This window comes from Hemitrygon akajei, unplaced genomic scaffold, assembly GCF_048418815.1.
Source record: "Hemitrygon akajei unplaced genomic scaffold, sHemAka1.3 Scf000096, whole genome shotgun sequence".
In the NCBI taxonomy this organism is placed as follows: domain Eukaryota; kingdom Metazoa; phylum Chordata; class Chondrichthyes; order Myliobatiformes; family Dasyatidae; genus Hemitrygon; species Hemitrygon akajei.
Window position 1 is genome coordinate 600,116 of NW_027331982.1, and position 25,673 is coordinate 625,788.

A 25,673-nucleotide genomic window follows, 5' to 3' on the forward strand; every position below is an offset into this window, starting at 1 on the left:
ATTCCATAAAAGTCTGGTTGATAGATTTCCTCAAATTTCTAAACTTCTGCCTGTATGCTTCTGGAACCAACTCGTAAGCTTTGAGCACAGCCTGTTTCACTATGTCATAATCAGCTAATTCATCAACTGTCAAAGCAGAATAGGCTTGCTGAGCCTTCCCCTTAATCACACTTTGTAAGAGAATAGGCCATTTTATTTTTTGATTTGTTAAGAGGAGTTGTGGTTTCTTGATTATATTTATAACAGCATAACATTCTACTTCAAGTCAAGTCTAATCACTAATATTGTCATTTCGACCATAACTGCTGGCACAGTATATAGTAAAAATGAGACAACGTTTTTCAGGACAATGGTGTTACATGACACAGTAAAAAAACTACCTATCTGATTTTCACAATATATACTTTTTTGCCGTTTATACGTCTTTCGTATTATCTGTTTGCTAAAACCTCCGCTGACTTGTATTTTTTATTGGAAAATCAATAAAAAGATTAAAAAATGAATGAAATGAGAATAGGCCAACCCTCGTTTGGCCACTTTAAACTCTGAGCAACCTTCTCAAAATGCTGAAAGTATTTATCAACCTCTGCCTCGTCAAACGCAGGTACCAATTTAACTTTCTGACTGGCCTCAAACTTGTCACCAGAATACCTTTCCTGCAATCTTTCTATCCTTTCCAGCTCGAGCAGCCTCTGTCTTTCTGCTTCCTCGCTCTGTTTTTCTGCCTCTCTGGCCTCAAATTGCCTCTACCTTACCGTAGCTTAAATCTTTAGATTTTCTAACTTCTACGGGAGCTAAAGCTCACGAGGTTTACTTTCAGGAAACACCTCCAACTCCTCCACTTTAAACACTCCCTCGGATACATAATGTTCAGCTATTATCCTCTGCATCTGTGCCCTCCTCATTGTCGATTTCACCTTAGCAAGTTTTAACCTTCTAGCAATACTCAACAACTCAATACTTCTGGCGTCATCTAATGCCTCAGAGGTTGGCGCTTCCACAATCCTATCAGCATCCGCTGCTGATTTTCCACACACAAATAAATCAAATGGGATTTCCCCAATGAAATCGATAATAAATCAATCAATACGCCCCAAATGAGTACATATTTCGGATGCAGGCCCCAATTTTATTACAAACCATATCACTTTAGAAACAAACAAGCGGCAATAGAGTTCAAACTGGAGTCTGGTTTTTATGTAAAAACCACTCTCTTTATTAGTATCTACTTACTATATAGAAACTTGAGCAAGATAAACAAAAGTTAACAGGGTAATGTGTATATGTGTGTATAAATTTAACTCCCAAACTATTGAGATTAAGGGAATCGAGTCTTGGTAATGTATGAAAGTTCAGTTCATTCATGGAATAGGTGATGAAAGAGATATTTGTAATCCAGGTTAAATGTCGAGAGAAGGCAATTATGTCGAATTCCATAGGTTCCACGGTGGTAAAACGAGAGAACAGTCGCTGTAGATTTTATCCGTCGTTCCAAATCCACATACAAATGATTACCGAAAGTGACTTGTCACAAGGCGTATTGTCTTCAAGTGTATTACCACACCACACCCAGACAAGGGGTAACGCATCAGTGGTCTTCACAGGATACCCCAAATCAGATCCACTCTCATGGATCAAACGAGATGACCACCACACATTCGATGTACTTTATGCCGAATCGATAATTAACCCACCCTTGTGGGCATAGGAAAGTCACAAATAGTGACCCTTGGCTACTAGTTCCTTTCTGTCGACTGTTCCATTTCCCCTCCTTCGTTTCTGCCTGACTCTGAGTGCCTGTGTCCTCGGTTAATACTAAACAAGCTGCGAACGACTTAAACAAGTTGCAAGTCAGACTCTCTCTCTCTCTCTCTTATAAAAAAACAGTCCACAGCAAACGAAACCTAAGGATTCATAACAACGACCACTCCCTAGTGTGAACTGGCTGTTGTGCCAGTAGTAGGGATGACTGAATGAATCCTTTCCCACATTCTTAGCAGCTGAACGGCTTCTCTCCAGTGTGAACTCGCAGATGACTCTGAAGGCTGGATGACTGAGTGAACCCCTTCCCACATTCTGAGCAGTTGAATGGCTTCTCATCAGTGTGAGCTCGATGATGAACCAGTAAGTTGGATGACTTAGTGAATCTCTTTCCACAGACGGAGCAGATGAACGGCTTCTCCCCAGTATGAACTCGCTGATGACTCAGTCGGGTGGATGAGTGAGTAAATCCCTTCCCACAAACCGAGCAGATGAACGGCTTCTCCCCAGTGTGAACTCGCTGATGACTCTGTAGGTGGGATAACCGAGTGAATCCCTTCCCACAGACTGAGCAGGTGAACGGCCTTTCCCCAGTGTGAACTCGCTGGTGAGTCTGTAGGTTGCATGACAGAGTGAATCTCTGCCCACATTCTGAGCAGGTGAACGGCTTCTCACCAGTGTGAGCTCGATAATGTACCAGTAAGTTGGATGACAGAGTGAATCTCTTCCCACAGACGGAACAGGTGAACGGCTTATCCCCAGTGTGAACTCGCTGATGACTCTGTAGGTGGGATGACTGAGTGAATCTCTTCCCACAGACTGAGCAGGTGAACGGCTTATCCCCAGTGTGAACTCGCTGATGACTCAGTAGGTAGGATGAACGAGTGAATCTCTTCCCACATTCTGAGCAGGTGAACGGCCTCTCCCCAGTGTGAACTCGCTGATGACTCAGTAGGTCGGATGAACGAGTGAATCTCTTCCCACATTCTGAGCAGGTGAACGGCTTCTCCCCAGTGTGAACTCGCTGATGACTCTGTAGGTTGGATGACTGAGCGAATCTCCTCCCGCAGTCCGAGCAGGTGAATGGCCTCTCCCCAGTGTGAACTCGCTGATGACTCAGTAGGTCGGATGAATGAGTGAATCTCTTCTCACATTCTGAGCAGGTGAACGGCTTATCCCCAGTGTGAACTCGTTGATGACTCTGTAGGTGGGATGACTGAGTGAATCCCTTCCCACATTCGGAACAGGTGAATGGCCTCTCCTCAGTGTGAACTCGCTGATGACTCAGTAGGTAGGATGAACGAGTGAATCGCTTCCCACATTCTGAGCAGGCGAACGGCCTCTCTCCAGTGTGAACTCGCAGATGACTCTGAAGGCTAGATGACTGTGTGAATCCCTTCCCACAGTCCGAGCAGGTGAATGGCCTCTCTCCAGTGTGAACTCGCTGGTGTCTCTGTAGATGGGATGAGTGAGTGAATCCCTTCCCACATTCTGAGCAGGTGAACGGCCTTTCCCCAGTGTGAATTCGCAGATGACTTTGAAGGCTAGATGACTGTGTGAATCCCTTCCCACAGTCCGAGCAGGTGAATGGCCTCTCCCCAGTGTGAACTCGCCGGTGTCCCTGAAGATGGGATGAGTGAGTGAATCCCTTCCCACATTCTGAGCAGGTGAACGGCTTCTCCCCAGTGTGAACTAGCTGATGACTCAGTAGGTGAGATATCTGTCTGAATCCCTTTCCACATTCTGAGCAGGTGAACGGCTTCTCCCCAGTGTGAACTCGCTGATGACTCTGTAGGTTGGATGACTGAGTGAATCTTTTCCCGCAGTCCGAGCAGGTGAATGGCTTCTCCCCAGTGTGAACTCGCTGATGACTCAGTAGGGTGGATAAGTGAGTGAATCCCTTCCCACAGACTGAGCAGATGAACGGCTTCTCCCCAGTGTGAACTCGCTGATGACTCAGTAGGCTGGATGACCGAGTGAATCCTTTCCCACAGTCTAAGCAGGTGAATGGCCGCTCGCCAGCGTGAGTTGACTGATGTCTCAGTAGGGGAGTTAATTTAGTGAATCCCTTCCCACAGTCCGAGCAGGTGAACGGCTGCTCTCCAGAGTGAACTCTCTGGAGAGCCATTATGTGAGATGACCGAGTAAATCCCTCCCCACAAATTCAGCAGATGACCTGCCTCTGCCCAATGGAAACTGACTGTTGTGTCCACAGGGTGGATGACCGACTGAATCTCCTCTCTCACAAAGAACAGGTGAACGTTCTTGCCCAGCGTGAATTTGCTGATGTAACTTCAATTGAGGTGACCGAGTGAATCCATTCCCAATGTCTGAGCAGGTGAACGGCCTTTCTCCTGTGGAAAATGACCGGCTTGACAGTTGGCCAGATGACCTAGTGGATCCCTCCCCACAGTCTGAGCAGGAAGGACGGACGACTCCACTTTATAAATATCTAGATAGAGACAGCAAAATTGGCGTGCCGTGTTTGAGATTCCTGAAGACAAATTCCTTCTCGTTTTTAACCTGTAAAAAGATTTACAAAATCCATCAATGGGTGTAGTACAACATTTCAGATGAGATCACTTTAGTGGCCAAGCTGTGATCTGACATCACACTCTGGCTTCTCCCAAAGACAGTGTCTCATCCAATTTACTATCTCGTCTTGAATGCTGAGTGACCGAACCTTCTGGATCAACCTCCCATATGAGACTTTGCAAAGTGCCTTCCTAACGTCCATGTAGACAACATCTACTGCCTTGCCTTCATCCACTTCCCTGATAACTTCCTCGAGAGACTCTATAAGATTGGCTAGACATGACCTACCATGCACAAAGCCATGCTGTCTATTTTTAATCAGTCCACATCTATCCAAATACTTTTATCCAGTTCCTGCATATACTTTCCTATAACTTTCCCAGTACTAATGTCAGACACACCAATGTACAAATTGATAGATTATTTTTAGAGTCTTCCTTCAACGGCAGAACAACATTGGCTGCCCTCCAATCCTCCAGTCCCTCACCTGTCACTGAGGATGATTTAAATATCTGTGCTTGGGCCGCTACAATTTCTGCACTTGTCATCCGCAGAGTCACAGGGAACAACTTGTCAGGCCCTGGGGATTGATCCACACTAATTTGCCTTAAGACAGCAAACGCCTCCACCACTGTAATCTGTACAGGGTCCATGAAGCTTTACCTCACTTCTATAGACTCTGTGCCCATCTCCTGTGTAAATACGGATGAGGAAAAACTCTCCCACATCTATTTTGTCTCCTCATATGGATTACCATTCTGATCTTCGAGAGGATTAATTTTTCCCTTGCAATCTTTTTGCTCTTAACATATCTGCAGAATCCATTAGGATTCTCCTTCACCTTGTCTGCTGGGGCAACCTCATGCCTTCTTTTATTTCTTTCATAAGAGTTCACTTGAATTTCATGTAGTTCATAAGTGCCCCATTTATTCCTCTCTGCCTGTACATGGTCTGAACGTCCTTTTTATTGATCTGGGAGAGGAAAGCCAAAGGGGTGATAGAGCTGCATGCTGGGAGGTGGGGTAGGTGGGGGTAAACTAAAGTTGCAGGGGTAATGGGAGTCTGAATAACAGAAAGGAGAGTGGACAGGTTGTGCAGACAGTTATTGTTCAGTCCTCAGACAAAGTCAGGAATAAAAACGTTGAGCATGGTGCAGTGAATATGCTGAGCCCTGAATATTACAGTACAAGGAGCAGCGTAGGAAAGGTGGATGTGTTCAGGACATGGATCAACACCTGGAATAATGACACTAGGACCTGGCAACTGTGGACTGGGACAGGCTGCTTTATGGCAAAGGTGTGCTTGGTAAATGGGAGACCTTCAAAGTAAAATCTTGAAAGTACAAAGCGGGTATGCGCTTGTCAGAATAAAAGGTAAAGATAGAAACTATAGGGGAAACATGGATTTCAAGAGATATTGAGACGCTGGTGAAGCACAAAATGAATGGAGTTGCATAACAGGGATAGGCAGGCAGTTTCTTATGGAGCATAAGAAATGCAAGAGAACACATAAGAAGTAAATCAGGATGTCTAAAAGAGGATGTCTAAAATGTGTGGGAGTCCCACACATTGATTGGGACTTCCATACTGTTAAAGGTCTAGATGGGTTAGAGTTTGTGAAATGTGTTCAGCAAAGTTTTCTAAATCAATATATAGATATACCCACTAGGGAGGATGTAATATTAGATCTCCTATTAGGAAGTGAGTTAGGGCAGGTGACGGAAGTGTGTGTAGGGGAACACTTTGTTTCCATTGTTCATAACGTCATTAGTTTCAACTTGATCATGGATAAAGATAGATCTGGTCCTCGGGATGAAGTTATAAACTGGAAAAAGAGCCAAATTTGAAGAAATGAGAAAGGATCTACAACGCGTAGATTGGAACAAGTTATTCTCTGGCACGGATGTGATTGGTAATTGGGAGGCCTTCAAAGGAGAAATTTTGAGAGTGCAGATTTTTTTTTGTTCCTGTTAGGGTTAAAGGCAAAACGAACAACTATAAGGAACCTTGGTTCTCGAGGGATATTGGAACTCTGATAAAGGAGAAGAGATATATGTATAACATGTACATGCAACAGGGAGGAAATAAGATGCTTGAGGAGTATAAAAAGAGTAAGAAAATACTTAAGAAAGAAATCAGGAGGGTTAAAAGAAGACATGAGGTTGCTTTGGCAGTCAGGGTGAAGGATAATCCTAAGAGCTTCTACAGGTATGTTAAGAGCAAAGGGATAATAAGGGATAAAATTGGTCTTCTGAAGATCAGAGTCGTCGGCTATGTATGGAACCAAAAGAAATGGGAGAGATATTAAATGTTTTTTTTTGTGCATCTGTATTTATTCAGGAAACTGGAATGGAGTCTCTGGAAGCAAGGCAAACAAGTCGGGAGGTCATGGAACATACAGATTGAAGAGCAGGAGGTGCTTGCTTTCTTGATGCAAATCAGAGTAGATAAATCTCCTGGACCTGACAGGGTATTCACTCGGATTTTGAAGGAGACTGGTGTTGAATTTGTAGGGGCCCTGGCAGAAATATTTACAATGTGGATATCCACGGGTCAGGTGCTGGAGGTGCTCTTGTAGTTCCATTGTTTAAAAGTGGGTCAAAAATTAAGCCGGGAAATTATAGGCCGGTAAGTTTGACATCAGTAGTAGGTACATTATTGGAAGGAGTACTAAGAGATAGGGTCTACAAGTATTTGGATAGACAGGGACTTATTAGGAAAAGTCAGCATGGCTTTGTGCATGATAGGTCATGTTTAACCAATCTATTAGCGTTTTTTGAGGGAGTTACCAGGAAAGTGGATGAAGGGAAGGCGGTGGATGTTGTATACATGGACTTCAGTAAGGCTGTTGACAAGGTCCCACATGGGAGGTTAGTTAGGAAGATTCATTTGCTAGGTATACATGGAGAGATAGTATATTGGATTAGACATTGGCGCAATGGAAGAAGCCAGAGAGTGGTAGTGGAGGATTGATACGCTGAATTGAGGCCTGTGACTAGTGGTGTGCCACAGGGATCAATGCTGGGTCCATTGTTCTTTTCCATCCATATCAATGATCTGGATGATAATGTGGCAAATTGGATCCGTAAATTTGCTGATGATACAAAGATTGGAGGTGTAGTTGACAGTGAGGAAGGTTTTCAAAGATTGCAGAGGGTTTCAGGAATGGGCTGCAAAAACGGCAGATGGAGTTTAATGCGGACAAGTGTGAGGTATTACACTTTGGAAGGTCAAACCAAGGTAGAACATACAAGGTAAATGGTAGGACACTGAGGAGTGCAGTAGAACAGAGAGATCTGGAAGTATAGATTCATAATTCCCTAAAAGTTGCGTCACAAGTAGATAGGGTTGTAAAGAGAGCTTCTGGTACATTGGCCGTTATGAATCAAAGTATTGAGTATAAGAGTTGGAATGTAATGGTGAGGTTGTATATTACATTGGTGAGACCGAATTTGGAGTATTGTGTGCAGGTTTGGTCACCTAATTACAGGAAGGATAGTGATAAGGTTGAAAGAGTGCAGAGAACTTTTACATGGATGTTGCCGGGACTTGAGAAACTGAGTTACAGAGAAAGGTTGAATAGGTTAGGACGATAGATAGATAGATAGATAGATAGATAGATAGATAGATAGATAGATAGATAGATAGATAGATAGATAGATAGATAGATAGATAGATAGATAGATAGATAGATAGATAGATAGATACTTTATTCATCCCCATGGGGAAATACAACTTTTTTTTTTCCAATGTCCCATACACTTGTTGTAGCAAAACTAATTACATACAATACTTAACTCAGTAAAAAATATGATATGCATCTAAATCACTATCTCAAAAAAGCATTAATAATAGCTTTTAAAAAGTTCTTAAGTCCTGGCGGTTGAATTGTAAAGCCTAATGGCATTGGGGAGTATTGACCTCTTCATCCTGTCTGAGGAGCATTGCATCGATAGTCTCCCTGGAGCGTAGGAGAATGAGGGGTGATTTGATAGAGTAGTATAAAATTATGGTGGGTATAGATAGAGTGAATGCTAGCAGGCTTTTTCCACTGAGGCTAGGGGAGAAAAAAAAACAGAGAAGTTTAAAGGGAACATGGCGGGAGGGGTGGTGCTTCTTCACACAGAGACGGCTGGGAGTGTGGAATGAGCTGCCAGATGAAGTGGTGAATGCAGGTTCACTTTTAACATTTAAGAAAAACTTGGGACAGGTACATGGATGTGAGAGGTATGGAGGGATAAGGTCCAGTTGCAGGTCAGTGGGACTAGGCAGAAAAATGATCCGGCACAGCCAAGAAAGGCCAAAAGGCCTGTTTCTGTGTTGTAGTGTTCTTTGGGTCTACGGACCTAGCCATCCAGCAGTATCTTAAAAAGACCCTATCGTTTCCACCTCCATCAGCGCCATCGACAGCCCATTCCACGCACACCATTTGCGTAAAAAAAAACTACCCCGACATCTCCTCTGTACCCACTTAAAAGCTCCTTAAAACTATGCCCTCTCGTGCTAGCCATTTCAGCCCTGCGAAAAAGCCTCTAACTATCCACACGATCAATGCCTCTCATTATCTTGTATCCCTCTATCAGGTCACCTCTCCTCCTCGGTCGCTCCAAGGAGAAAACTTAACCTATTCTCATAAGGCCTGCTCTCCAATCCAGGCAACATCCTTGTAAATCTCCTCTGCACCATTTCTATGGTTTCCACATCCTTCTTTTAGTGAGGCGACCAGAATTGAAAACAGTACTCCAAGTGGGGTCTGACCAGGGTCCTACATAGCTGCAACATTACCTCTCGGCTCTTAAACTGAATCCCATGACTGATGAAAGCTAATGCGTTGTATGTCTTCTTAACTACAGAGTCAACCTGCGTAACTTTTCTGAGTGCCTTATGGACTCGGACCCCAGGATCCTGCTGATGCTCATATAAAGAAGACCATTAATGAGGATCTGAAACCCAGAAATATCCCAGTTACAAACGGCACTTGGCATTTCAGTATTGTTGATGTATGTACAGTATGGGATGAGGTGGAGAGCGCAGGGTGTGACGATAGGGAGGGAGAGAGAGGGAGGGAGAGAGGGAGGGAGGGAGAGGGGAACAGGGGTGTGTTGAGAGAGAGTGAGAGAGAGCGAAGAGGGGGAACGCTTAGGACGAGCGGTGCATTTAGAGGGTGAGAGAGAGGGTAAGAGAGTGTGGGATACGGGTGTCAGCAGGGAGATTGCTTGGGAGAGTGAGGGGGAGAGTGTGGGACATTGGGAGAGAGATAGCGAGGGAGAGGGTTAGAAATGGAGAAGGTTACAAAGAGGCAGAGATGAGTGAGTGAGAGAGACGAGTTTGAGTGAGGTGAGAGGGTACATGAGAGAGGAGGAGATGGAGAGGGGAAGACAGGGTGACTGAGATTGGGATAGGGATGACAGGTGATGGGGTAGGGACAGGGATTGTGGGATGGGAGAGAGAATGGAAGAGTAAGAGAAAAAGATGGATAGAGGGGAGAGAGTGTGAGAGAAATTAAAAGAGGCATGAGAGAGTGAAGAAATGAAGAGAGACGAGAGAGGAGTACAATTTGTTAATAGAGGAGTAGAGACAGTGGTGAGACTAGATAGCGAGGAAAGGGTGATAGAGAGTGGGAGACTGGTCGAATAGGGGTGTAACAGAGGGGTAGAGAAGGGTGACAGGGAGAAAGGCGAAGAACCAAGGATTATTGTGAGGGGCGATGATGAAGGGATGAGGGAGAGGCGAGACGGTGAGGGCAAGAGGGAGAAAGAAGTAAGGGCTGGATGATGAAGAGGGACTGGGAGGAGGGAGTGGTGAGGGAGATGTGGTAAGTAGCTTGGGGTGAGAGAGAAAGGCGAGTAGATGGTGTGTCTGATTAGAATTGTTAGACTAAATATTTATTCAGTCCCTAGTTGCAGGGTCGTTAATCACGTATGTTCGCAAGTCACCAAACAAATCCACCATGCGATTACATTTCCAAGCCGGGAGTTTGACCGTGTTCGGTTCGGGTCTCCATTTCGGACAGCGGGGAGTCTGACCACGTACGGTTCGGGTCTCCATTTCCGACAGCGGGGAGTTTGACCACGTACGGTTCCGGTCTCCATTTCGGACAGCGGGGAGTTTGCCCACATACGGTTCCGGTCCCCATTTCCGACAGCGGCGAGTTTGACAACGTGCAGTTCCGGTCTCAATTTCCGACACCGAGGAGTTTGACCACGTACGGTTCCGGTCTCCATTTCGGACAGCAGGGAGTTTGACCGTGTACGGTTCTGGTCTCCATTTTGGACATTGAGGAGTTTGACCGCGTACAGTTCCGGTCTCCATTTCCGACAGCGGGGAGTTTGACCGCGTACGGTTCCAGTCTCCATTTCCAACAGCGGGGAGTTTGACCGCATACGGTTCCGGTCTCCATTTCCGACAGCTGGGAGTTTGACCGCGTACGGTTTGGGTTTCCATTTCGACAGCGGGGAGTTTTACCGCGTACGGTTCAGATTTCCATTTCGGACAGCGGGGAGTTTGACCGCGTACGGTTCCGGTCTCCATTTCCGACAGAGGGGTGTTTGACCACGTACGGTTCGGGTCTCCGTTTCCGACAGCAGGGGGTTTTAATGTGTACAGTTCGGGTTTCCTTTTCCGACAGTGGGGAGTTTGACCACGTACGGTTCAGGTCTCCATTTCTGACAGCGGGGAGTTTGACCACGTACGGTTCCGGTCTCCATTTCGGACAGCGGGGAGTTTGACCACGTACGGTTCAGGTCTCCATTTCTGACAGCGGGGAGTTTGACCGTGTACGGTTCGGGTCTCCATTTCGGACAGCGGGGAGTTTAACCGCGTATAGTTCCGGTCTCCATTTTGGACAGCGGAGAGTTTGACCGCGTACGGTTTGGGTCTCCATTTACGACAGCAGGGAGTTTGACCATGTACGGTTCAGGTCTCCATTTCGGACAGCGGGGAGTTTGACCACGTACGGTTCGGGTCTCCATTTCCGACAGCAGGGAATTTTAATGTGTACAGTTCGGGTCTCCTTTTCCGACAGTGGGGAGTTTGACCATGTACGGTTCCGGTCTCCATTTCCGACAGCGGGGAGTTTGACCACGTACGGTTCCGGTCTTCATTTCGGACCACGGGGAGTTTGACCACGTACGGTTCGGGTCTCCATTTCCGACAGTGGGGAGTTTGACCACGTACGGTTCAGGTCTCCATTTCTGACAGCTGGGAGTTTGACCGCGTACGGTTTGGGTTTCCATTTCGACAGCGGGGAGTTTTACCGCGTACGGTTCAGATTTCCATTTCGGACAGCGGGGAGTTTGACCGCGTACGGTTCCGGTCTCCATTTCCGACAGAGGGGTGTTTGACCACGTACGGTTCGGGTCTCCGTTTCCGACAGCAGGGGGTTTTAATGTGTACAGTTCGGGTTTCCTTTTCCGACAGTGGGGAGTTTGACCACGTACGGTTCAGGTCTCCATTTCTGACAGCGGGGAGTTTGACCACGTACGGTTCCGGTCTCCATTTCGGACAGCGGGGAGTTTGACCACGTACGGTTCAGGTCTCCATTTCTGACAGCGGGGAGTTTGACCGTGTACGGTTCGGGTCTCCATTTCGGACAGCGGGGAGTTTAACCGCGTATAGTTCCGGTCTCCATTTTGGACAGCGGAGAGTTTGACCGCGTACGGTTTGGGTCTCCATTTACGACAGCAGGGAGTTTGACCATGTACGGTTCAGGTCTCCATTTCGGACAGCGGGGAGTTTGACCACGTACGGTTCGGGTCTCCATTTCCGACAGCAGGGAATTTTAATGTGTACAGTTCGGGTCTCCTTTTCCGACAGTGGGGAGTTTGACCATGTACGGTTCCGGTCTCCATTTCCGACAGCGGGGAGTTTGACCACGTACGGTTCCGGTCTTCATTTCGGACCACGGGGAGTTTGACCACGTACGGTTCGGGTCTCCATTTCCGACAGCGGGGAGTCTGACCACGTACGGTTCGAGTCTCCATTTCCGACAGTGGGGAGTTTGACCACGTACGGTTCAGGTCTCCATTTCTGACAGCGGGGAGTCTGACCACGAACGGTTCAGGTCTCCATTTCGGACCACGGGGAGTTTGACCACGTACGGTTCGGGTCTCCATTTCCGACAGCGGGGAGTCTGACCACGAACGGTTCAGGTCTCCATTTCGGACAGCGGGGAGTTTGACTGCGTACGGTTCAGGTCTCCATTTTGGACATCGGGGAGTTTGACCACGTACGGTTCGGGTCTCCATTTCCGACAGTGGGGAGTTTGACCACGTACAGTTCGGGTCTCCATTTCCGACAGCGGGGAGTCTGACCACGAACGGTTCAGGTCTCCATTTCGGACAGCGGGGAGTTTGACCACGTACGGTTCGGGTCTCCATTTCGGACATCGGGGAGTTTGACCACGTACAGTTCGGGTCTCCATTTCGGACAGCGGGGAGTTTGACCACGTACGGTTCGGGTCTCCATTTACGACATCGGGGAGTTTGACCACGTACGGTTCAGGTCTCCATTTCTGACATCGGGGAGTTTGACCACGTACAGTTCGCGTCTCCATTTCGGACAGCGGGGAGTTTGACCACGTACGGTTCGGGTCTCCATTTCGGACATCGGGGAGTTTGACCACGTACGGTTCAGGTCTCCATTTCGGACAGCGGGGAGTTTGACCACGTACGGTTCGGGTCTCCATTTCCGACAGCAGGGAATTTTAATGTGTACAGTTCGGGTCTCCTTTTCCGACAGTGGGGAGTTTGACCACGTACGGTTCCGGTCTCCATTTCGGACAGCGGGGAGTTTGACCACGTACGGTTCGGGTCTCCATTTCCGACAGCAGGGAATTTTAATGTGTACAGTTCGGGTCTCCTTTTCCGACAGTGGGGAGTTTGACCACGTACTGTTCAGGTCTCCATTTCCGACAGCGGGGAGTTTGACCACGTACGGTTCGGGTCTCCATTTCGGACATCGGGGAGTTTGACCACGTACAGTTCGGGTCTCCATTTCTGACAGCGGGGAGTTTGACCACGTACAGTTCGGGTCTCCATTTCTGACATCGGGGAGTCTGACCACGTACGGTTCGGGTCTCCATTTCTGACATCGGGGAGTTTGACCACGTACAGTTCGGGTCTCCATTTCTGACAGCGGGGAGTTTGACCACGTACAGTTCGGGTCTCCATTTCTGACATCGGGGAGTCTGACCACGTACGGTTCGGGTCTCCATTTCTGACATCGGGGAGTTTGACCACGTACGGTTCGGGTCTCCATTTCTGACAGCGGGGAGTTTGACCACGTACAGTTCGGGTCTCCATTTCTGACATCGGGGAGTCTGACCACGTACGGTTCGGGTCTCCATTTCCGACAGCAGGGAATTTTAATGTGTACAGTTCGGGTCTCCTTTTCCGACAGCGGGGAGTTTGACCACGTACAGTTCCGGTCTCCATTTCGGACACCGGGGAGTTTGACCACGTACAGTTCCGGTCTCCATTTCGGACATCGGGGAGTTTGACCACGTACAGTTCGGGTCTCCATTTCTGACATCGGGGAGTTTGACCACGTACGGTTCGGGTCTCCATTTCTGACAGCGGGGAGTTTGACCACGTACAGTTCGGGTCTCCATTTCTGACATCGGGGAGTCTGACCACGTACGGTTCGGGTCTCCATTTCCGACAGCAGGGAATTTTAATGTGTACAGTTCGGGTCTCCTTTTCCGACAGTGGGGAGTTTGACCACATACGGTTCCGGTCCACATTTCGGACATCGGGGAGTTTGACCACGTACGGTTCGGGTCTCCATTTCGGACAGCGGGGAGTTTGCCCACATGCGGTTCCGGTCCACATTTCGGACAGCAGGGAGTTTGACCACGTACGATTCCGGTCTCCATTTCGGACACGGGGAGTCTGACCAAGTATGGTTCAGGTCTCCATTTCAGACAGCGGGGAGTTTGACCACGTACGGTTCGGGTTTCCATTTGGACAGCGGGGAGTTTTACCGCGTACGGTTCGGATTTCCATTTCGGACAGCGGGGAGTTTAACCGCGTATAGTTCCGGACTCCATTTTGGACAGCGGAGAGTTTGACCGCATACGGTTCGGGTCTCCATTTACGACAGCGGGGAGTTTGACCACGTACGGTTCAGGTCTCCATTTCGGACAACGGGGAGTTTGACCACGTACGGTTCGGGTCTCCATTTCCGACAGCAGGGAGTTTTAATGTGTACAGTTCGGGTCTCCTTTTCCGACAGTGGGGAGTTTGACCACGTACGGTTCAGGTCTCCATTTCGGACAGCGGGGAGTTTGACCACGTAAGGTTCCGGTCTCCATTTCGGACCGCTGGGAGTTTGACCACGTACAGTTCGGGTCTCCATTTCCGACAGCGGGGAGTCTGACCACGTACAGTTCGGGTCTCCATTTCTGACATCGGGGAGTCTGACCACGTACGGTTCGGGTCTCCATTTCTGACATCGGGGAGTTTGACCACGTACAGTTCGGGTCTCCATTTCTGACAGCGGGGAGTTTGACCACGTACAGTTCGGGTCTCCATTTCTGACATCGGGGAGTCTGACCACGTACGGTTCGGGTCTCCATTTCTGACATCGGGGAGTTTGACCACGTACGGTTCGGGTCTCCATTTCTGACAGCGGGGAGTTTGACCACGTACAGTTCGGGTCTCCATTTCTGACATCGGGGAGTCTGACCACGTACGGGTCGGGTCTCCATTTCCGACAGCAGGGAATTTTAATGTGTACAGTTCGGGTCTCCTTTTCCGACAGCGGGGAGTTTGACCACGTACAGTTCCGGTCTCCATTTCGGACACCGGGGAGTTTGACCACGTACAGTTCCGGTCTCCATTTCGGACATCGGGGAGTTTGACCACGTACAGTTCGGGTCTCCATTTCTGACATCGGGGAGTTTGACCACGTACGGTTCGGGTCTCCATTTCTGACAGCGGGGAGTTTGACCACGTACAGTTCGGGTCTCCATTTCTGACATCGGGGAGTCTGACCACGTACGGTTCGGGTCTCCATTTCCGACAGCAGGGAATTTTAATGTGTACAGTTCGGGTCTCCTTTTCCGACAGTGGGGAGTTTGACCACATACGGTTCCGGTCCACATTTCGGACATCGGGGAGTTTGACCACGTACGGTTCGGGTCTCCATTTCGGACAGCGGGGAGTTTGCCCACATGCGGTTCCGGTCCACATTTCGGACAGCAGGGAGTTTGACCACGTACGATTCCGGTCTCCATTTCGGACATCGGGGAGTCTGACCAAGTATGGTTCAGGTCTCCATTTCAGACAGCGGGGAGTTTGACCACGTACGGTTCGGGTTTCCATTTGGACAGCGGGGAGTTTTACCGCGTACGGTTCGGATTTCCATTTCGGACAGCGGGCAGTTTAACCGCGTATAGTTCCGGACTCCATTTTGGACAGCGGAGAGTTTGACCGCATACGGTTCGGGTCTCCATTTACGACAGCGGGGAGTTTGACCACGTACGGTTCAGGTCTCCATTTCGGACAGCGGGGAGTTTGACCACGTACGGTTCGGGTCTCCATTTCCGACAGCAGGGAGTTTTAATGTGTACAGTTCGGGTCTCCTTTTCCGACAGTGGGGAGTTTGACCACGTACGGTTCAGGTCTCCATTTCGGACAGCGGGGAGTTTGACCACGTAAGGTTCCGGTCTCCATTTCGGACCGCTGGGAGTTTGACCACGTACGGTTCGGGTCTCCATTTCCGACAGCGGGGAGTTTGACCGCGTACGGTTTGGGTTTCCATTTCGACAGCGGGGAGTTTTACCGCGTACGGTTCAGATTTCCATTTCGGACAGCGGGGAGTTTGACCGCGTACGGTTCCGGTCTCCATTTCCGACAGAGGGGTGTTTGACCACGTACGGTTCGGGTCTCCGTTTCCGACAGCAGGGGGTTTTAATGTGTACAGTTCGGGTTTCCTTTTCCGACAGTGGGGAGTTTGACCACGTACGGTTCAGGTCTCCATTTCTGACAGCGGGGAGTTTGACCACGTACGGTTCCGGTCTCCATTTCGGACAGCGGGGAGTTTGACCACGTACGGTTCAGGTCTCCATTTCTGACAGCGGGGAGTTTGACCGTGTACGGTTCGGGTCTCCATTTCGGACAGCGGGGAGTTTAACCGCGTATAGTTCCGGTCTCCATTTTGGACAGCGGAGAGTTTGACCGCGTACGGTTTGGGTCTCCATTTACGACAGCAGGGAGTTTGACCATGTACGGTTCAGGTCTCCATTTCGGACAGCGGGGAGTTTGACCACGTACGGTTCGGGTCTCCATTTCCGACAGCAGGGAATTTTAATGTGTACAGTTCGGGTCTCCTTTTCCGACAGTGGGGAGTTTGACCATGTACGGTTCCGGTCTCCATTTCCGACAGCGGGGAGTTTGACCACGTACGGTTCCGGTCTTCATTTCGGACCACGGGGAGTTTGACCACGTACGGTTCGGGTCTCCATTTCCGACAGCGGGGAGTCTGACCACGTACGGTTCGAGTCTCCATTTCCGACAGTGGGGAGTTTGACCACGTACGGTTCAGGTCTCCATTTCTGACAGCGGGGAGTCTGACCACGAACGGTTCAGGTCTCCATTTCGGACCACGGGGAGTTTGACCACGTACGGTTCGGGTCTCCATTTCCGACAGCGGGGAGTCTGACCACGAACGGTTCAGGTCTCCATTTCGGACAGCGGGGAGTTTGACTGCGTACGGTTCAGGTCTCCATTTTGGACATCGGGGAGTTTGACCACGTACGGTTCGGGTCTCCATTTCCGACAGTGGGGAGTTTGACCACGTACAGTTCGGGTCTCCATTTCCGACAGCGGGGAGTCTGACCACGAACGGTTCAGGTCTCCATTTCGGACAGCGGGGAGTTTGACCACGTACGGTTCGGGTCTCCATTTCGGACATCGGGGAGTTTGACCACGTACAGTTCGGGTCTCCATTTCGGACAGCGGGGAGTTTGACCACGTACGGTTCGGGTCTCCATTTACGACATCGGGGAGTTTGACCACGTACGGTTCAGGTCTCCATTTCTGACATCGGGGAGTTTGACCACGTACAGTTCGCGTCTCCATTTCGGACAGCGGGGAGTTTGACCACGTACGGTTCGGGTCTCCATTTCGGACATCGGGGAGTTTGACCACGTACGGTTCAGGTCTCCATTTCGGACAGCGGGGAGTTTGACCACGTACGGTTCGGGTCTCCATTTCCGACAGCAGGGAATTTTAATGTGTACAGTTCGGGTCTCCTTTTCCGACAGTGGGGAGTTTGACCACGTACGGTTCCGGTCTCCATTTCGGACAGCGGGGAGTTTGACCACGTACGGTTCGGGTCTCCATTTCCGACAGCAGGGAATTTTAATGTGTACAGTTCGGGTCTCCTTTTCCGACAGTGGGGAGTTTGACCACGTACTGTTCAGGTCTCCATTTCCGACAGCGGGGAGTTTGACCACGTACGGTTCGGGTCTCCATTTCGGACATCGGGGAGTTTGACCACGTACAGTTCGGGTCTCCATTTCTGACAGCGGGGAGTTTGACCACGTACAGTTCGGGTCTCCATTTCTGACATCGGGGAGTCTGACCACGTACGGTTCGGGTCTCCATTTCTGACATCGGGGAGTTTGACCACGTACAGTTCGGGTCTCCATTTCTGACAGCGGGGAGTTTGACCACGTACAGTTCGGGTCTCCATTTCTGACATCGGGGAGTCTGACCACGTACGGTTCGGGTCTCCATTTCTGACATCGGGGAGTTTGACCACGTACGGTTCGGGTCTCCATTTCTGACAGCGGGGAGTTTGACCACGTACAGTTCGGGTCTCCATTTCTGACATCGGGGAGTCTGACCACGTACGGTTCGGGTCTCCATTTCCGACAGCAGGGAATTTTAATGTGTACAGTTCGGGTCTCCTTTTCCGACAGCGGGGAGTTTGACCACGTACAGTTCCGGTCTCCATTTCGGACACCGGGGAGTTTGACCACGTACAGTTCCGGTCTCCATTTCGGACATCGGGGAGTTTGACCACGTACAGTTCGGGTCTCCATTTCTGACATCGGGGAGTTTGACCACGTACGGTTCGGGTCTCCATTTCTGACAGCGGGGAGTTTGACCACGTACAGTTCGGGTCTCCATTTCTGACATCGGGGAGTCTGACCACGTACGGTTCGGGTCTCCATTTCCGACAGCAGGGAATTTTAATGTGTACAGTTCGGGTCTCCTTTTCCGACAGTGGGGAGTTTGACCACATACGGTTCCGGTCCACATTTCGGACATCGGGGAGTTTGACCACGTACGGTTCGGGTCTCCATTTCGGACAGCGGGGAGTTTGCCCACATGCGGTTCCGGTCCACATTTCGGACAGCAGGGAGTTTGACCACGTACGATTCCGGTCTCCATTTCGGACACGGGGAGTCTGACCAAGTATGGTTCAGGTCTCCATTTCAGACAGCGGGGAGTTTGACCACGTACGGTTCGGGTTTCCATTTGGACAGCGGGGAGTTTTACCGCGTACGGTTCGGATTTCCATTTCGGACAGCGGGGAGTTTAACCGCGTATAGTTCCGGACTCCATTTTGGACAGCGGAGAGTTTGACCGCATACGGTTCGGGTCTCCATTTACGACAGCGGGGAGTTTGACCACGTACGGTTCAGGTCTCCATTTCGGACAGCGGGGAGTTTGACCACGTACGGTTCGGGTCTCCATTTCCGACAGCAGGGAGTTTTAATGTGTACAGTTCGGGTCTCCTTTTCCGACAGTGGGGAGTTTGACCACGTACGGTTCAGGTCTCCATTTCGGACAGCGGGGAGTTTGACCACGTAAGGTTCCGGTCTCCATTTCGGACCGCTGGGAGTTTGACCACGTACGGTTCGGGTCTCCATTTCCGACAGCGGGGAGTCTGACCACGTACAGTTCGGGTCTCCATTTCTGACATCGGGGAGTCTGACCACGTACGGTTCGGGTCTCCATTTCTGACATCGGGGAGTTTGACCACGTACAGTTCGGGTCTCCATTTCTGACAGCGGGGAGTTTGACCACGTACAGTTCGGGTCTCCATTTCTGACATCGGGGAGTCTGACCACGTACGGTTCGGGTCTCCATTTCTGACATCGGGGAGTTTGACCACCTACGGTTCGGGTCTCCATTTCTGACAGCGGGGAGTTTGACCACGTACAGTTCGGGTCTCCATTTCTGACATCGGGGAGTCTGACCACGTACGGGTCGGGTCTCCATTTCCGACAGCAGGGAATTTTAATGTGTACAGTTCGGGTCTCCTTTTCCGACAGCGGGGAGTTTGACCACGTACAGTTCCGGTCTCCATTTCGGACACCGGGGAGTTTGACCACGTACAGTTCCGGTCTCCATTTCGGACATCGGGGAGTTTGACCACGTACAGTTCGGGTCTCCATTTCTGACATCGGGGAGTTTGACCACGTACGGTTCGGGTCTCCATTTCTGACAGCGGGGAGTTTGACCACGTACAGTTCGGGTCTCCATTTCTGACATCGGGGAGTCTGACCACGTACGGTTCGGGTCTCCATTTCCGACAGCAGGGAATTTTAATGTGTACAGTTCGGGTCTCCTTTTCCGACAGTGGGGAGTTTGACCACATACGGTTCCGGTCCACATTTCGGACATCGGGGAGTTTGACCACGTACGGTTCGGGTCTCCATTTCGGACAGCGGGGAGTTTGCCCACATGCGGTTCCGGTCCACATTTCGGACAGCAGGGAGTTTGACCACGTACGATTCCGGTCTCCATTTCGGACATCGGGGAGTCTGACCAAGTATGGTTCAGGTCTCCATTTCAGACAGCGGGGAGTTTGACCACGTACGGTTCGGGTTTCCATTTGGACAGCGGGGAGTTTTACCGCGTACGGTTCGGATTTCCATTTCGGACAGCGGGCAGTTTAACCGCGTATAGTTCCGGACTCCATTTTGGACAGCGGAGAGTTTGACCGCATACGGTTCGGGTCTCCATTTACGACAGCGGGGAGTTTGACCACGTACGGTTCAGGTCTCCATTTCGGACAGCGGGGAGTTTGACCACGTACGGTTCGGGTCTCCATTTCCGACAGCAGGGAGTTTTAATGTGTACAGTTCGGGTCTCCTTTTCCGACAGTGGGGAGTTTGACCACGTACGGTTCAGGTCTCCATTTCGGACAGCGGGGAGTTTGACCACGTAAGGTTCCGGTCTCCATTTCGGACCGCTGGGAGTTTGACCACGTACGGTTCGGGTCTCCATTTCCGACAGCGGGGAGTCTGACCACGAACGGTTCCGGTCTCCATTCCAACAGCGGGGAGTTTGACCACGTACGGTTCAGTTCTCCATTTCGGACAGCGGGGAGTTTGACTACGTACGGTTCGGGTCTCCATTTCCGACAGCAGGGAGTTTGACCACGTACGGTTCGGGTCTCCATTTCCGACAGCAGGGAGTTTTAATGTGTACAGTTCGGGTCTCCTTTTCCGACAGTGGGGATTTTGACCACGTACGGTTCCGGTCTCCATTTCGGACCGCGGGGAGTTTGACCACGTACGGTTCGGGTCTCCATTTCCGACAGCAGGGAGTTTGACCACGTACGGTTCAGGTCTCCATTTCGGACAGTGGGGAGTTTGACCACGTACGGTTCGGGTCTCCATTTCTGACAGTTGTGAGTTTTACTGCGTACGGTTCGTGTCTCCATTTCCGACAGTGGCGAGTCTGACCGCATACGGTTCCGGTCTCCATTTCCGACAGCGGGGAGTTTGACCGCGTACTGTTCCGGTCTCCATTGCTGACAGTGGCGTGTCTGACCACGTACTGTTCGGGTCTCCATTTCCGACAGCGGGGAGTTTGACCGCGTACGGTTCCGGTCTCCATTTCCGACAGCAGGGAGATTGACGGCGTATGGTTCGGGTTTCCATTTGGACAGCGGGGAGTTTTACTGCGTATGGTTCGGATTTCCATTTTGGACAGCGGGGAGTTTAACCGCGTACGGTTCGTGTCTCCATTTCCGACAGTGGCGAGTCTGACCGCATACGGTTCCGGTCTCCATTTCGGACAGCGGGGAGTTTGACCACGTACTGTTCGGGTCTCCATTTCTGACAGCGGGGAGTTTGACCGTGTATGGTTCGGGTCTCCATTTCCGACAGTGGGGAGTCTGACTGCGTATGGTTCCGGTCTCCATTTCCGACAGCAGGGAGTTTGACCGTGTACGGTTCGGGTCTCCATTTCCGACAGCGGGGAGTCTGACTGCGTATGGTTCCGGTCTCCATTTCCGACAGCAGGGAGTTTGACCGAATGAGGGGATCTACTGCAACTCGCAGCACGATATCAACCGCAGCTAATGCCGGGGTGTTTCCTGTTCAGATGATTTGAGGAAGGGGCTGATCTTGGGTTTGTGTAAATAGATGGCCGGTGGCAGTGGGAAAGGGTCGGGACCTTGCCGGAGAGCTGGAGGCTCCGCGCTCTCCAGTCTTGCATCCTTGGATTTAGTTTTGCACTAAGTCAGGATCACGGGATCAGTTTGCTCTGATTCCCCAAGCTGGGAGGGTGGACGTGGGTGAAGGGGGCCTGTCTGTGTGTTGGTGTGGGGTGAATGGTCAGAAGGGTGTGGGGGCCACTGGTGGGATGGAGGGTGGTTGGGGTACTGTGGGTGATCAGAAGTAACATGACCTGGGTGGATGGGCAAGGGGTAAATTAAGTTGTCAGCGAGGGTGGATCTGGTCCAATGAATCAGACAGCTCAGCTCGTGTGTCCTTTCAGGAGGTCACAATTCTCTCATCATCTTAATCACTGACTAATCTTCCTGTTAACATTGAGTTTGTTACAGAGCCCCAGGGTCTGGGAATGGCTGGGTGGTAGGAAGCAGAGGGTGAGAGGCTGTTTCTTGAGCTCGAGTCCTGAGCTTAGTGACATTTCCTGGGGTAATGCCTATTGCTACTCGTCATCTATGTCAATAACTTAGCTGAGAAAGTACAGGGTATGGGTAAAGTGTTTGCAGCAAGTTCAAACAATTACTCTTTTTAAAAGACAGTCAGTATAAACACTCCCCTCTCTTTCCCTCTCCCCACTCAGAACTGACCAAAAGCTACTTCAGGAGATGCAAGATCTTGAACTGAGTAAACACTGTGAGTGAGAGAGACTGGTTTTAAACGGCTGTGCTGCTTGGAGCATATTACCAGACCTGGAGTGATTGGAACTGGGTCTGACAGAGTCATAACTGTTACTTCTGGGCACATTCAGTCTCACTCCAACTATTTCCTACTTTCCTTTGTACAGGTATGAAATGTCTAAAGGACCAGTGTTTGAGTAAATGAGACTCACCAAACTTTCTGCTGACTGAATCCTGGAATCTCCGATTCAGATGAGTCCTCTCCAGTTGATGCTCTTAATCCTCGAGCTGGTTCACTTGTTGCTGTTCCCGCATCTTCATCTATGGTTTGCTTCCAGTTGGGGTTTTTCTTCCAATAAACCTCTCACCTCAGGTCTGACTTTAACATGAAAGATAATGAAGCACATTAGCAATAAAAAGGAGAACCAAGCATTTCTACTAAATGTTACTAAGAAGAAAACTGACTGATATTTAAACTTTTCAGGCAGATATAATGATCTCAGTGAACAACCTTCTATTGACCTTCACACGTCACAAAATGATCTGGGATAAGAAGGAGCCATCATTCAGTCATGTTAAGACATAAGACACAGGAACAGAATTATTTGATTCGATCCATCTGGTCTGCCCCTCCACTGAAACATGGCTGAGATTTATTTTAACACCATATTCCTGCCTTCCTTCTGTAACCCTGAACTGACTTAGCAATCATGAATATATTAATCTATGTTATAAATACACTCAATGGCAGCCTCAACCTACCTCTGCAGCAACACATTCTACAGATCAGACATCTTTTGGACATTCTTTTTCTTATCTCAGTTTTAAAGGGAAGCATTTTTATTCTGAGATTGTGCTGTAAGATTACAGACACTCCGTCTAATGGAAACATGTCCACTGTATCCAGGCTTTTCAGTATTCGGTAGGTTTACTTAACTATACATCCCCCCACCACACCCACCGTCCCTCTGAACTCCATTGAGCACAGGTCCAGAAACATCAAATGCTCCTCATACATAAAGCTGATCATCCCTGAGATTATTCTTGTAAATCTTCTTAGCAATAACTGTACTGAACACATTTCCTGGAATAACAGACAAATTGGTACCAGGATAATTGACAGGGAAAAGTTGTGCTTTCTTTACTCTTCTCCTATCACAGAACGAGTCATTTCCATTTCCAGGTTAAATCAGGTCCATTTCGGAAAATGTAAACCAGTCCAGGGTGAATGTAATAAAAAGAAGCTGCAATTACCAGAAACTCTCAGCAGGTAAGGAACAACTGGGGGGAGAGGAACAAACTTTACAATTCAGGTTAATAACGTTTCATCAGAATGACTTCAAACGTTTACAGTTTTTAGTTCAGATCTTCAGCAACGTGAAATTCTGCCTGATTTCCACCGAGTGACAGGCAGATGACAGTGAAGGGGGGGTGGGGGTAATTTCCAAACACAGTTTTAACACCAAAACTCACGAGTCTATTTCTACTGTTGCAAACACGGATCAGCACATTCACTCATAGCCTCTCCCTGTGAGGATGGACTGGTAATCCATCTTCTCCTCGGCAGCAATCTTTGCTTCCAAAGGAGCTCCAGAAAAAAAAAATCTGATTCCAGACCAGGAATATTCTCTCAACACCTCATAAACCCAAGCAGCTCGATCCCCGGGTCCTTTTTACCTAGATCAAAAACTGTGATATCCAGTTCCCAACCTCACAGGGTCAAACAGCTGAACCTGTCATTTAACAACCCTGAGAGTCTCACACATCGTCCCCCCCCCCCCTCCCATCTGACAATCCCGGATTTCCCCACAACCAATGTCCAGCTGCTCGAAATTTCTGCTTTATTGCAGAAGGACGACTATCCAGCTCCATCTGTAGAAGCACAATCCAATGTCAAAGCTAAATCATCCACAGTTCCATATGCCTGGAATACCGATCACAGGATTCTAGCCCAAGCATCAACTCTCCCAGTACTCTTTGCTGCCAGTAAAATGCCGCAGTGTGTCAGCCAGTCACAGTTCAAATACCAGCACCTCCAGTCCAATGCACAACAGGACTGGTACCTGATGACCCACCGGTATTCCAGCTAACAATAACCGACTCTGGAAATGACTCACTGAGGCCAAAGGTGCAAAGGAACACTTCACAATGAAGACAACGGTTGGAGGAAAGATTGCTGATGTATTACATTGAGGTGTGGGATACAGGTTGGACAGAAGTTGACCCAGATAGTTGATGTATATCACTGAAGCGAGCGGGGTGTAGGTTAGGAGACTGAACAGAGGTTGAACAAGATGGCAGGGATGAGCAGATGGAATCAGGTGGGTGAAGGAATCAAGGACAATCACTGATGGTCCTCCAGCAATACACAGATACTGAATTAATAGTATATACTACTGCATAAAAGATTCTAAAATGACAAAGTTAGAGCAAACAATAAGAATTTTGCCAGATATACTTTGACGCTCACCATATCAACACACCATAGAAAATTCCCCATCCAGATACTTCACGACTTTGCATGGTAACTCCTCTGCCAGTGACTGTGAGGAACTGCAGAGACTTTTTGATACAGATCAGCACATCACAGAAACCATTCTGCCCCCTAGACTTCCTAGTCCCTCGGTAAAGCAGGCATTTAAATCAAAGATGCCCACAACCTGGGACGTTCACCTTTCTCACCCACCCCAATCTGGGAGAAGACACAACAGCCATAAAGCTCAAGGACAAATGCGAGGAGCGTCAGGAAGCGAGGTGAGTTGGGGGAACTTAACGGCATTCGGGGGCCAGCATCAGATTTCCCGAACACAACACGGAGAAAGCATCACCACCCATCCGGGAACTTCCAACACCACGTGATCTTGCGTCACAAACCGGAGGGCGGGGCAGATCTGCGGAACACAGCCTCACGTGACCTGTTGGCGGGAGTACCATTTCAATTCTTCGGAAATAGACGGCCTGGGCTCCTGGTTTGGATCATTCAATGCAGATTAAGTGAAGTAAACACAATGTTGACGAGGACATATAACTGGGTACTAAATGATTAATTGGCCCTCAGTTCGGGGCTCACGACTAACATCGGATCTCCCCGCTCGGGATCGGTCTCAATACTCATCGATGGGAAAGTGATATCTTCGGCCCGCAGAGAGTGATCCCGACCCCGGCTCCTCCCAATGGCCACACATTTTAATTCCATGCCCCATTCCCATTCTGATATGTCTGTCCATGGCCTCCTCTACTGTAAAGATGAATCCACACTCAGGTTGGAGGAACAACACCTTA

At 49.3% G+C, this 25,673-nt stretch overlaps 3 protein-coding genes across 5 annotated transcripts in view; 1 reads left to right on the forward strand and 2 right to left on the reverse strand.

The window, feature by feature from the left end:
• The window catches only part of LOC140722997 (NACHT, LRR and PYD domains-containing protein 3-like), a 299,766-nt gene that overhangs the window by 216,386 nt on the left and 57,707 nt on the right, over positions 1 to 25,673 (forward strand). The gene's annotated exons all lie outside the window — the stretch shown is intronic.
• The window catches only part of LOC140722996 (NACHT, LRR and PYD domains-containing protein 3-like), a 725,328-nt gene that overhangs the window by 179,110 nt on the left and 520,545 nt on the right, over positions 1 to 25,673 (reverse strand). The gene's annotated exons all lie outside the window — the stretch shown is intronic.
• On the reverse strand, positions 1,991 to 3,946 carry LOC140723000 (uncharacterized). Of its 2 annotated transcripts, XM_073037627.1 has the most exons (2): positions 2,459 to 3,946; positions 1,991 to 2,290 (listed from the first exon to the last, which is right to left on the reverse strand). In XM_073037627.1, exons 1-2 carry the CDS (start codon positions 3,887 to 3,889, stop codon positions 1,994 to 1,996), a joined length of 1,728 nt encoding a protein of 575 aa, XP_072893728.1. In that variant the 5' UTR covers positions 3,890 to 3,946; the 3' UTR covers positions 1,991 to 1,993. The 2 variants fall into 2 exon arrangements, with proteins under 2 accessions (XP_072893728.1, XP_072893727.1); XM_073037626.1 differs by having other exon boundaries at positions 1,991 to 3,946.

What these genes read in the sequence shown, in the direction of transcription:
- LOC140723000 (XM_073037626.1), bottom strand. Translation starts at nt 3,889, where the DNA reads ATGGCTCTCCAGAGAGTTCACTCTGGAGAGCAGCCGTTCACCTGCTCG.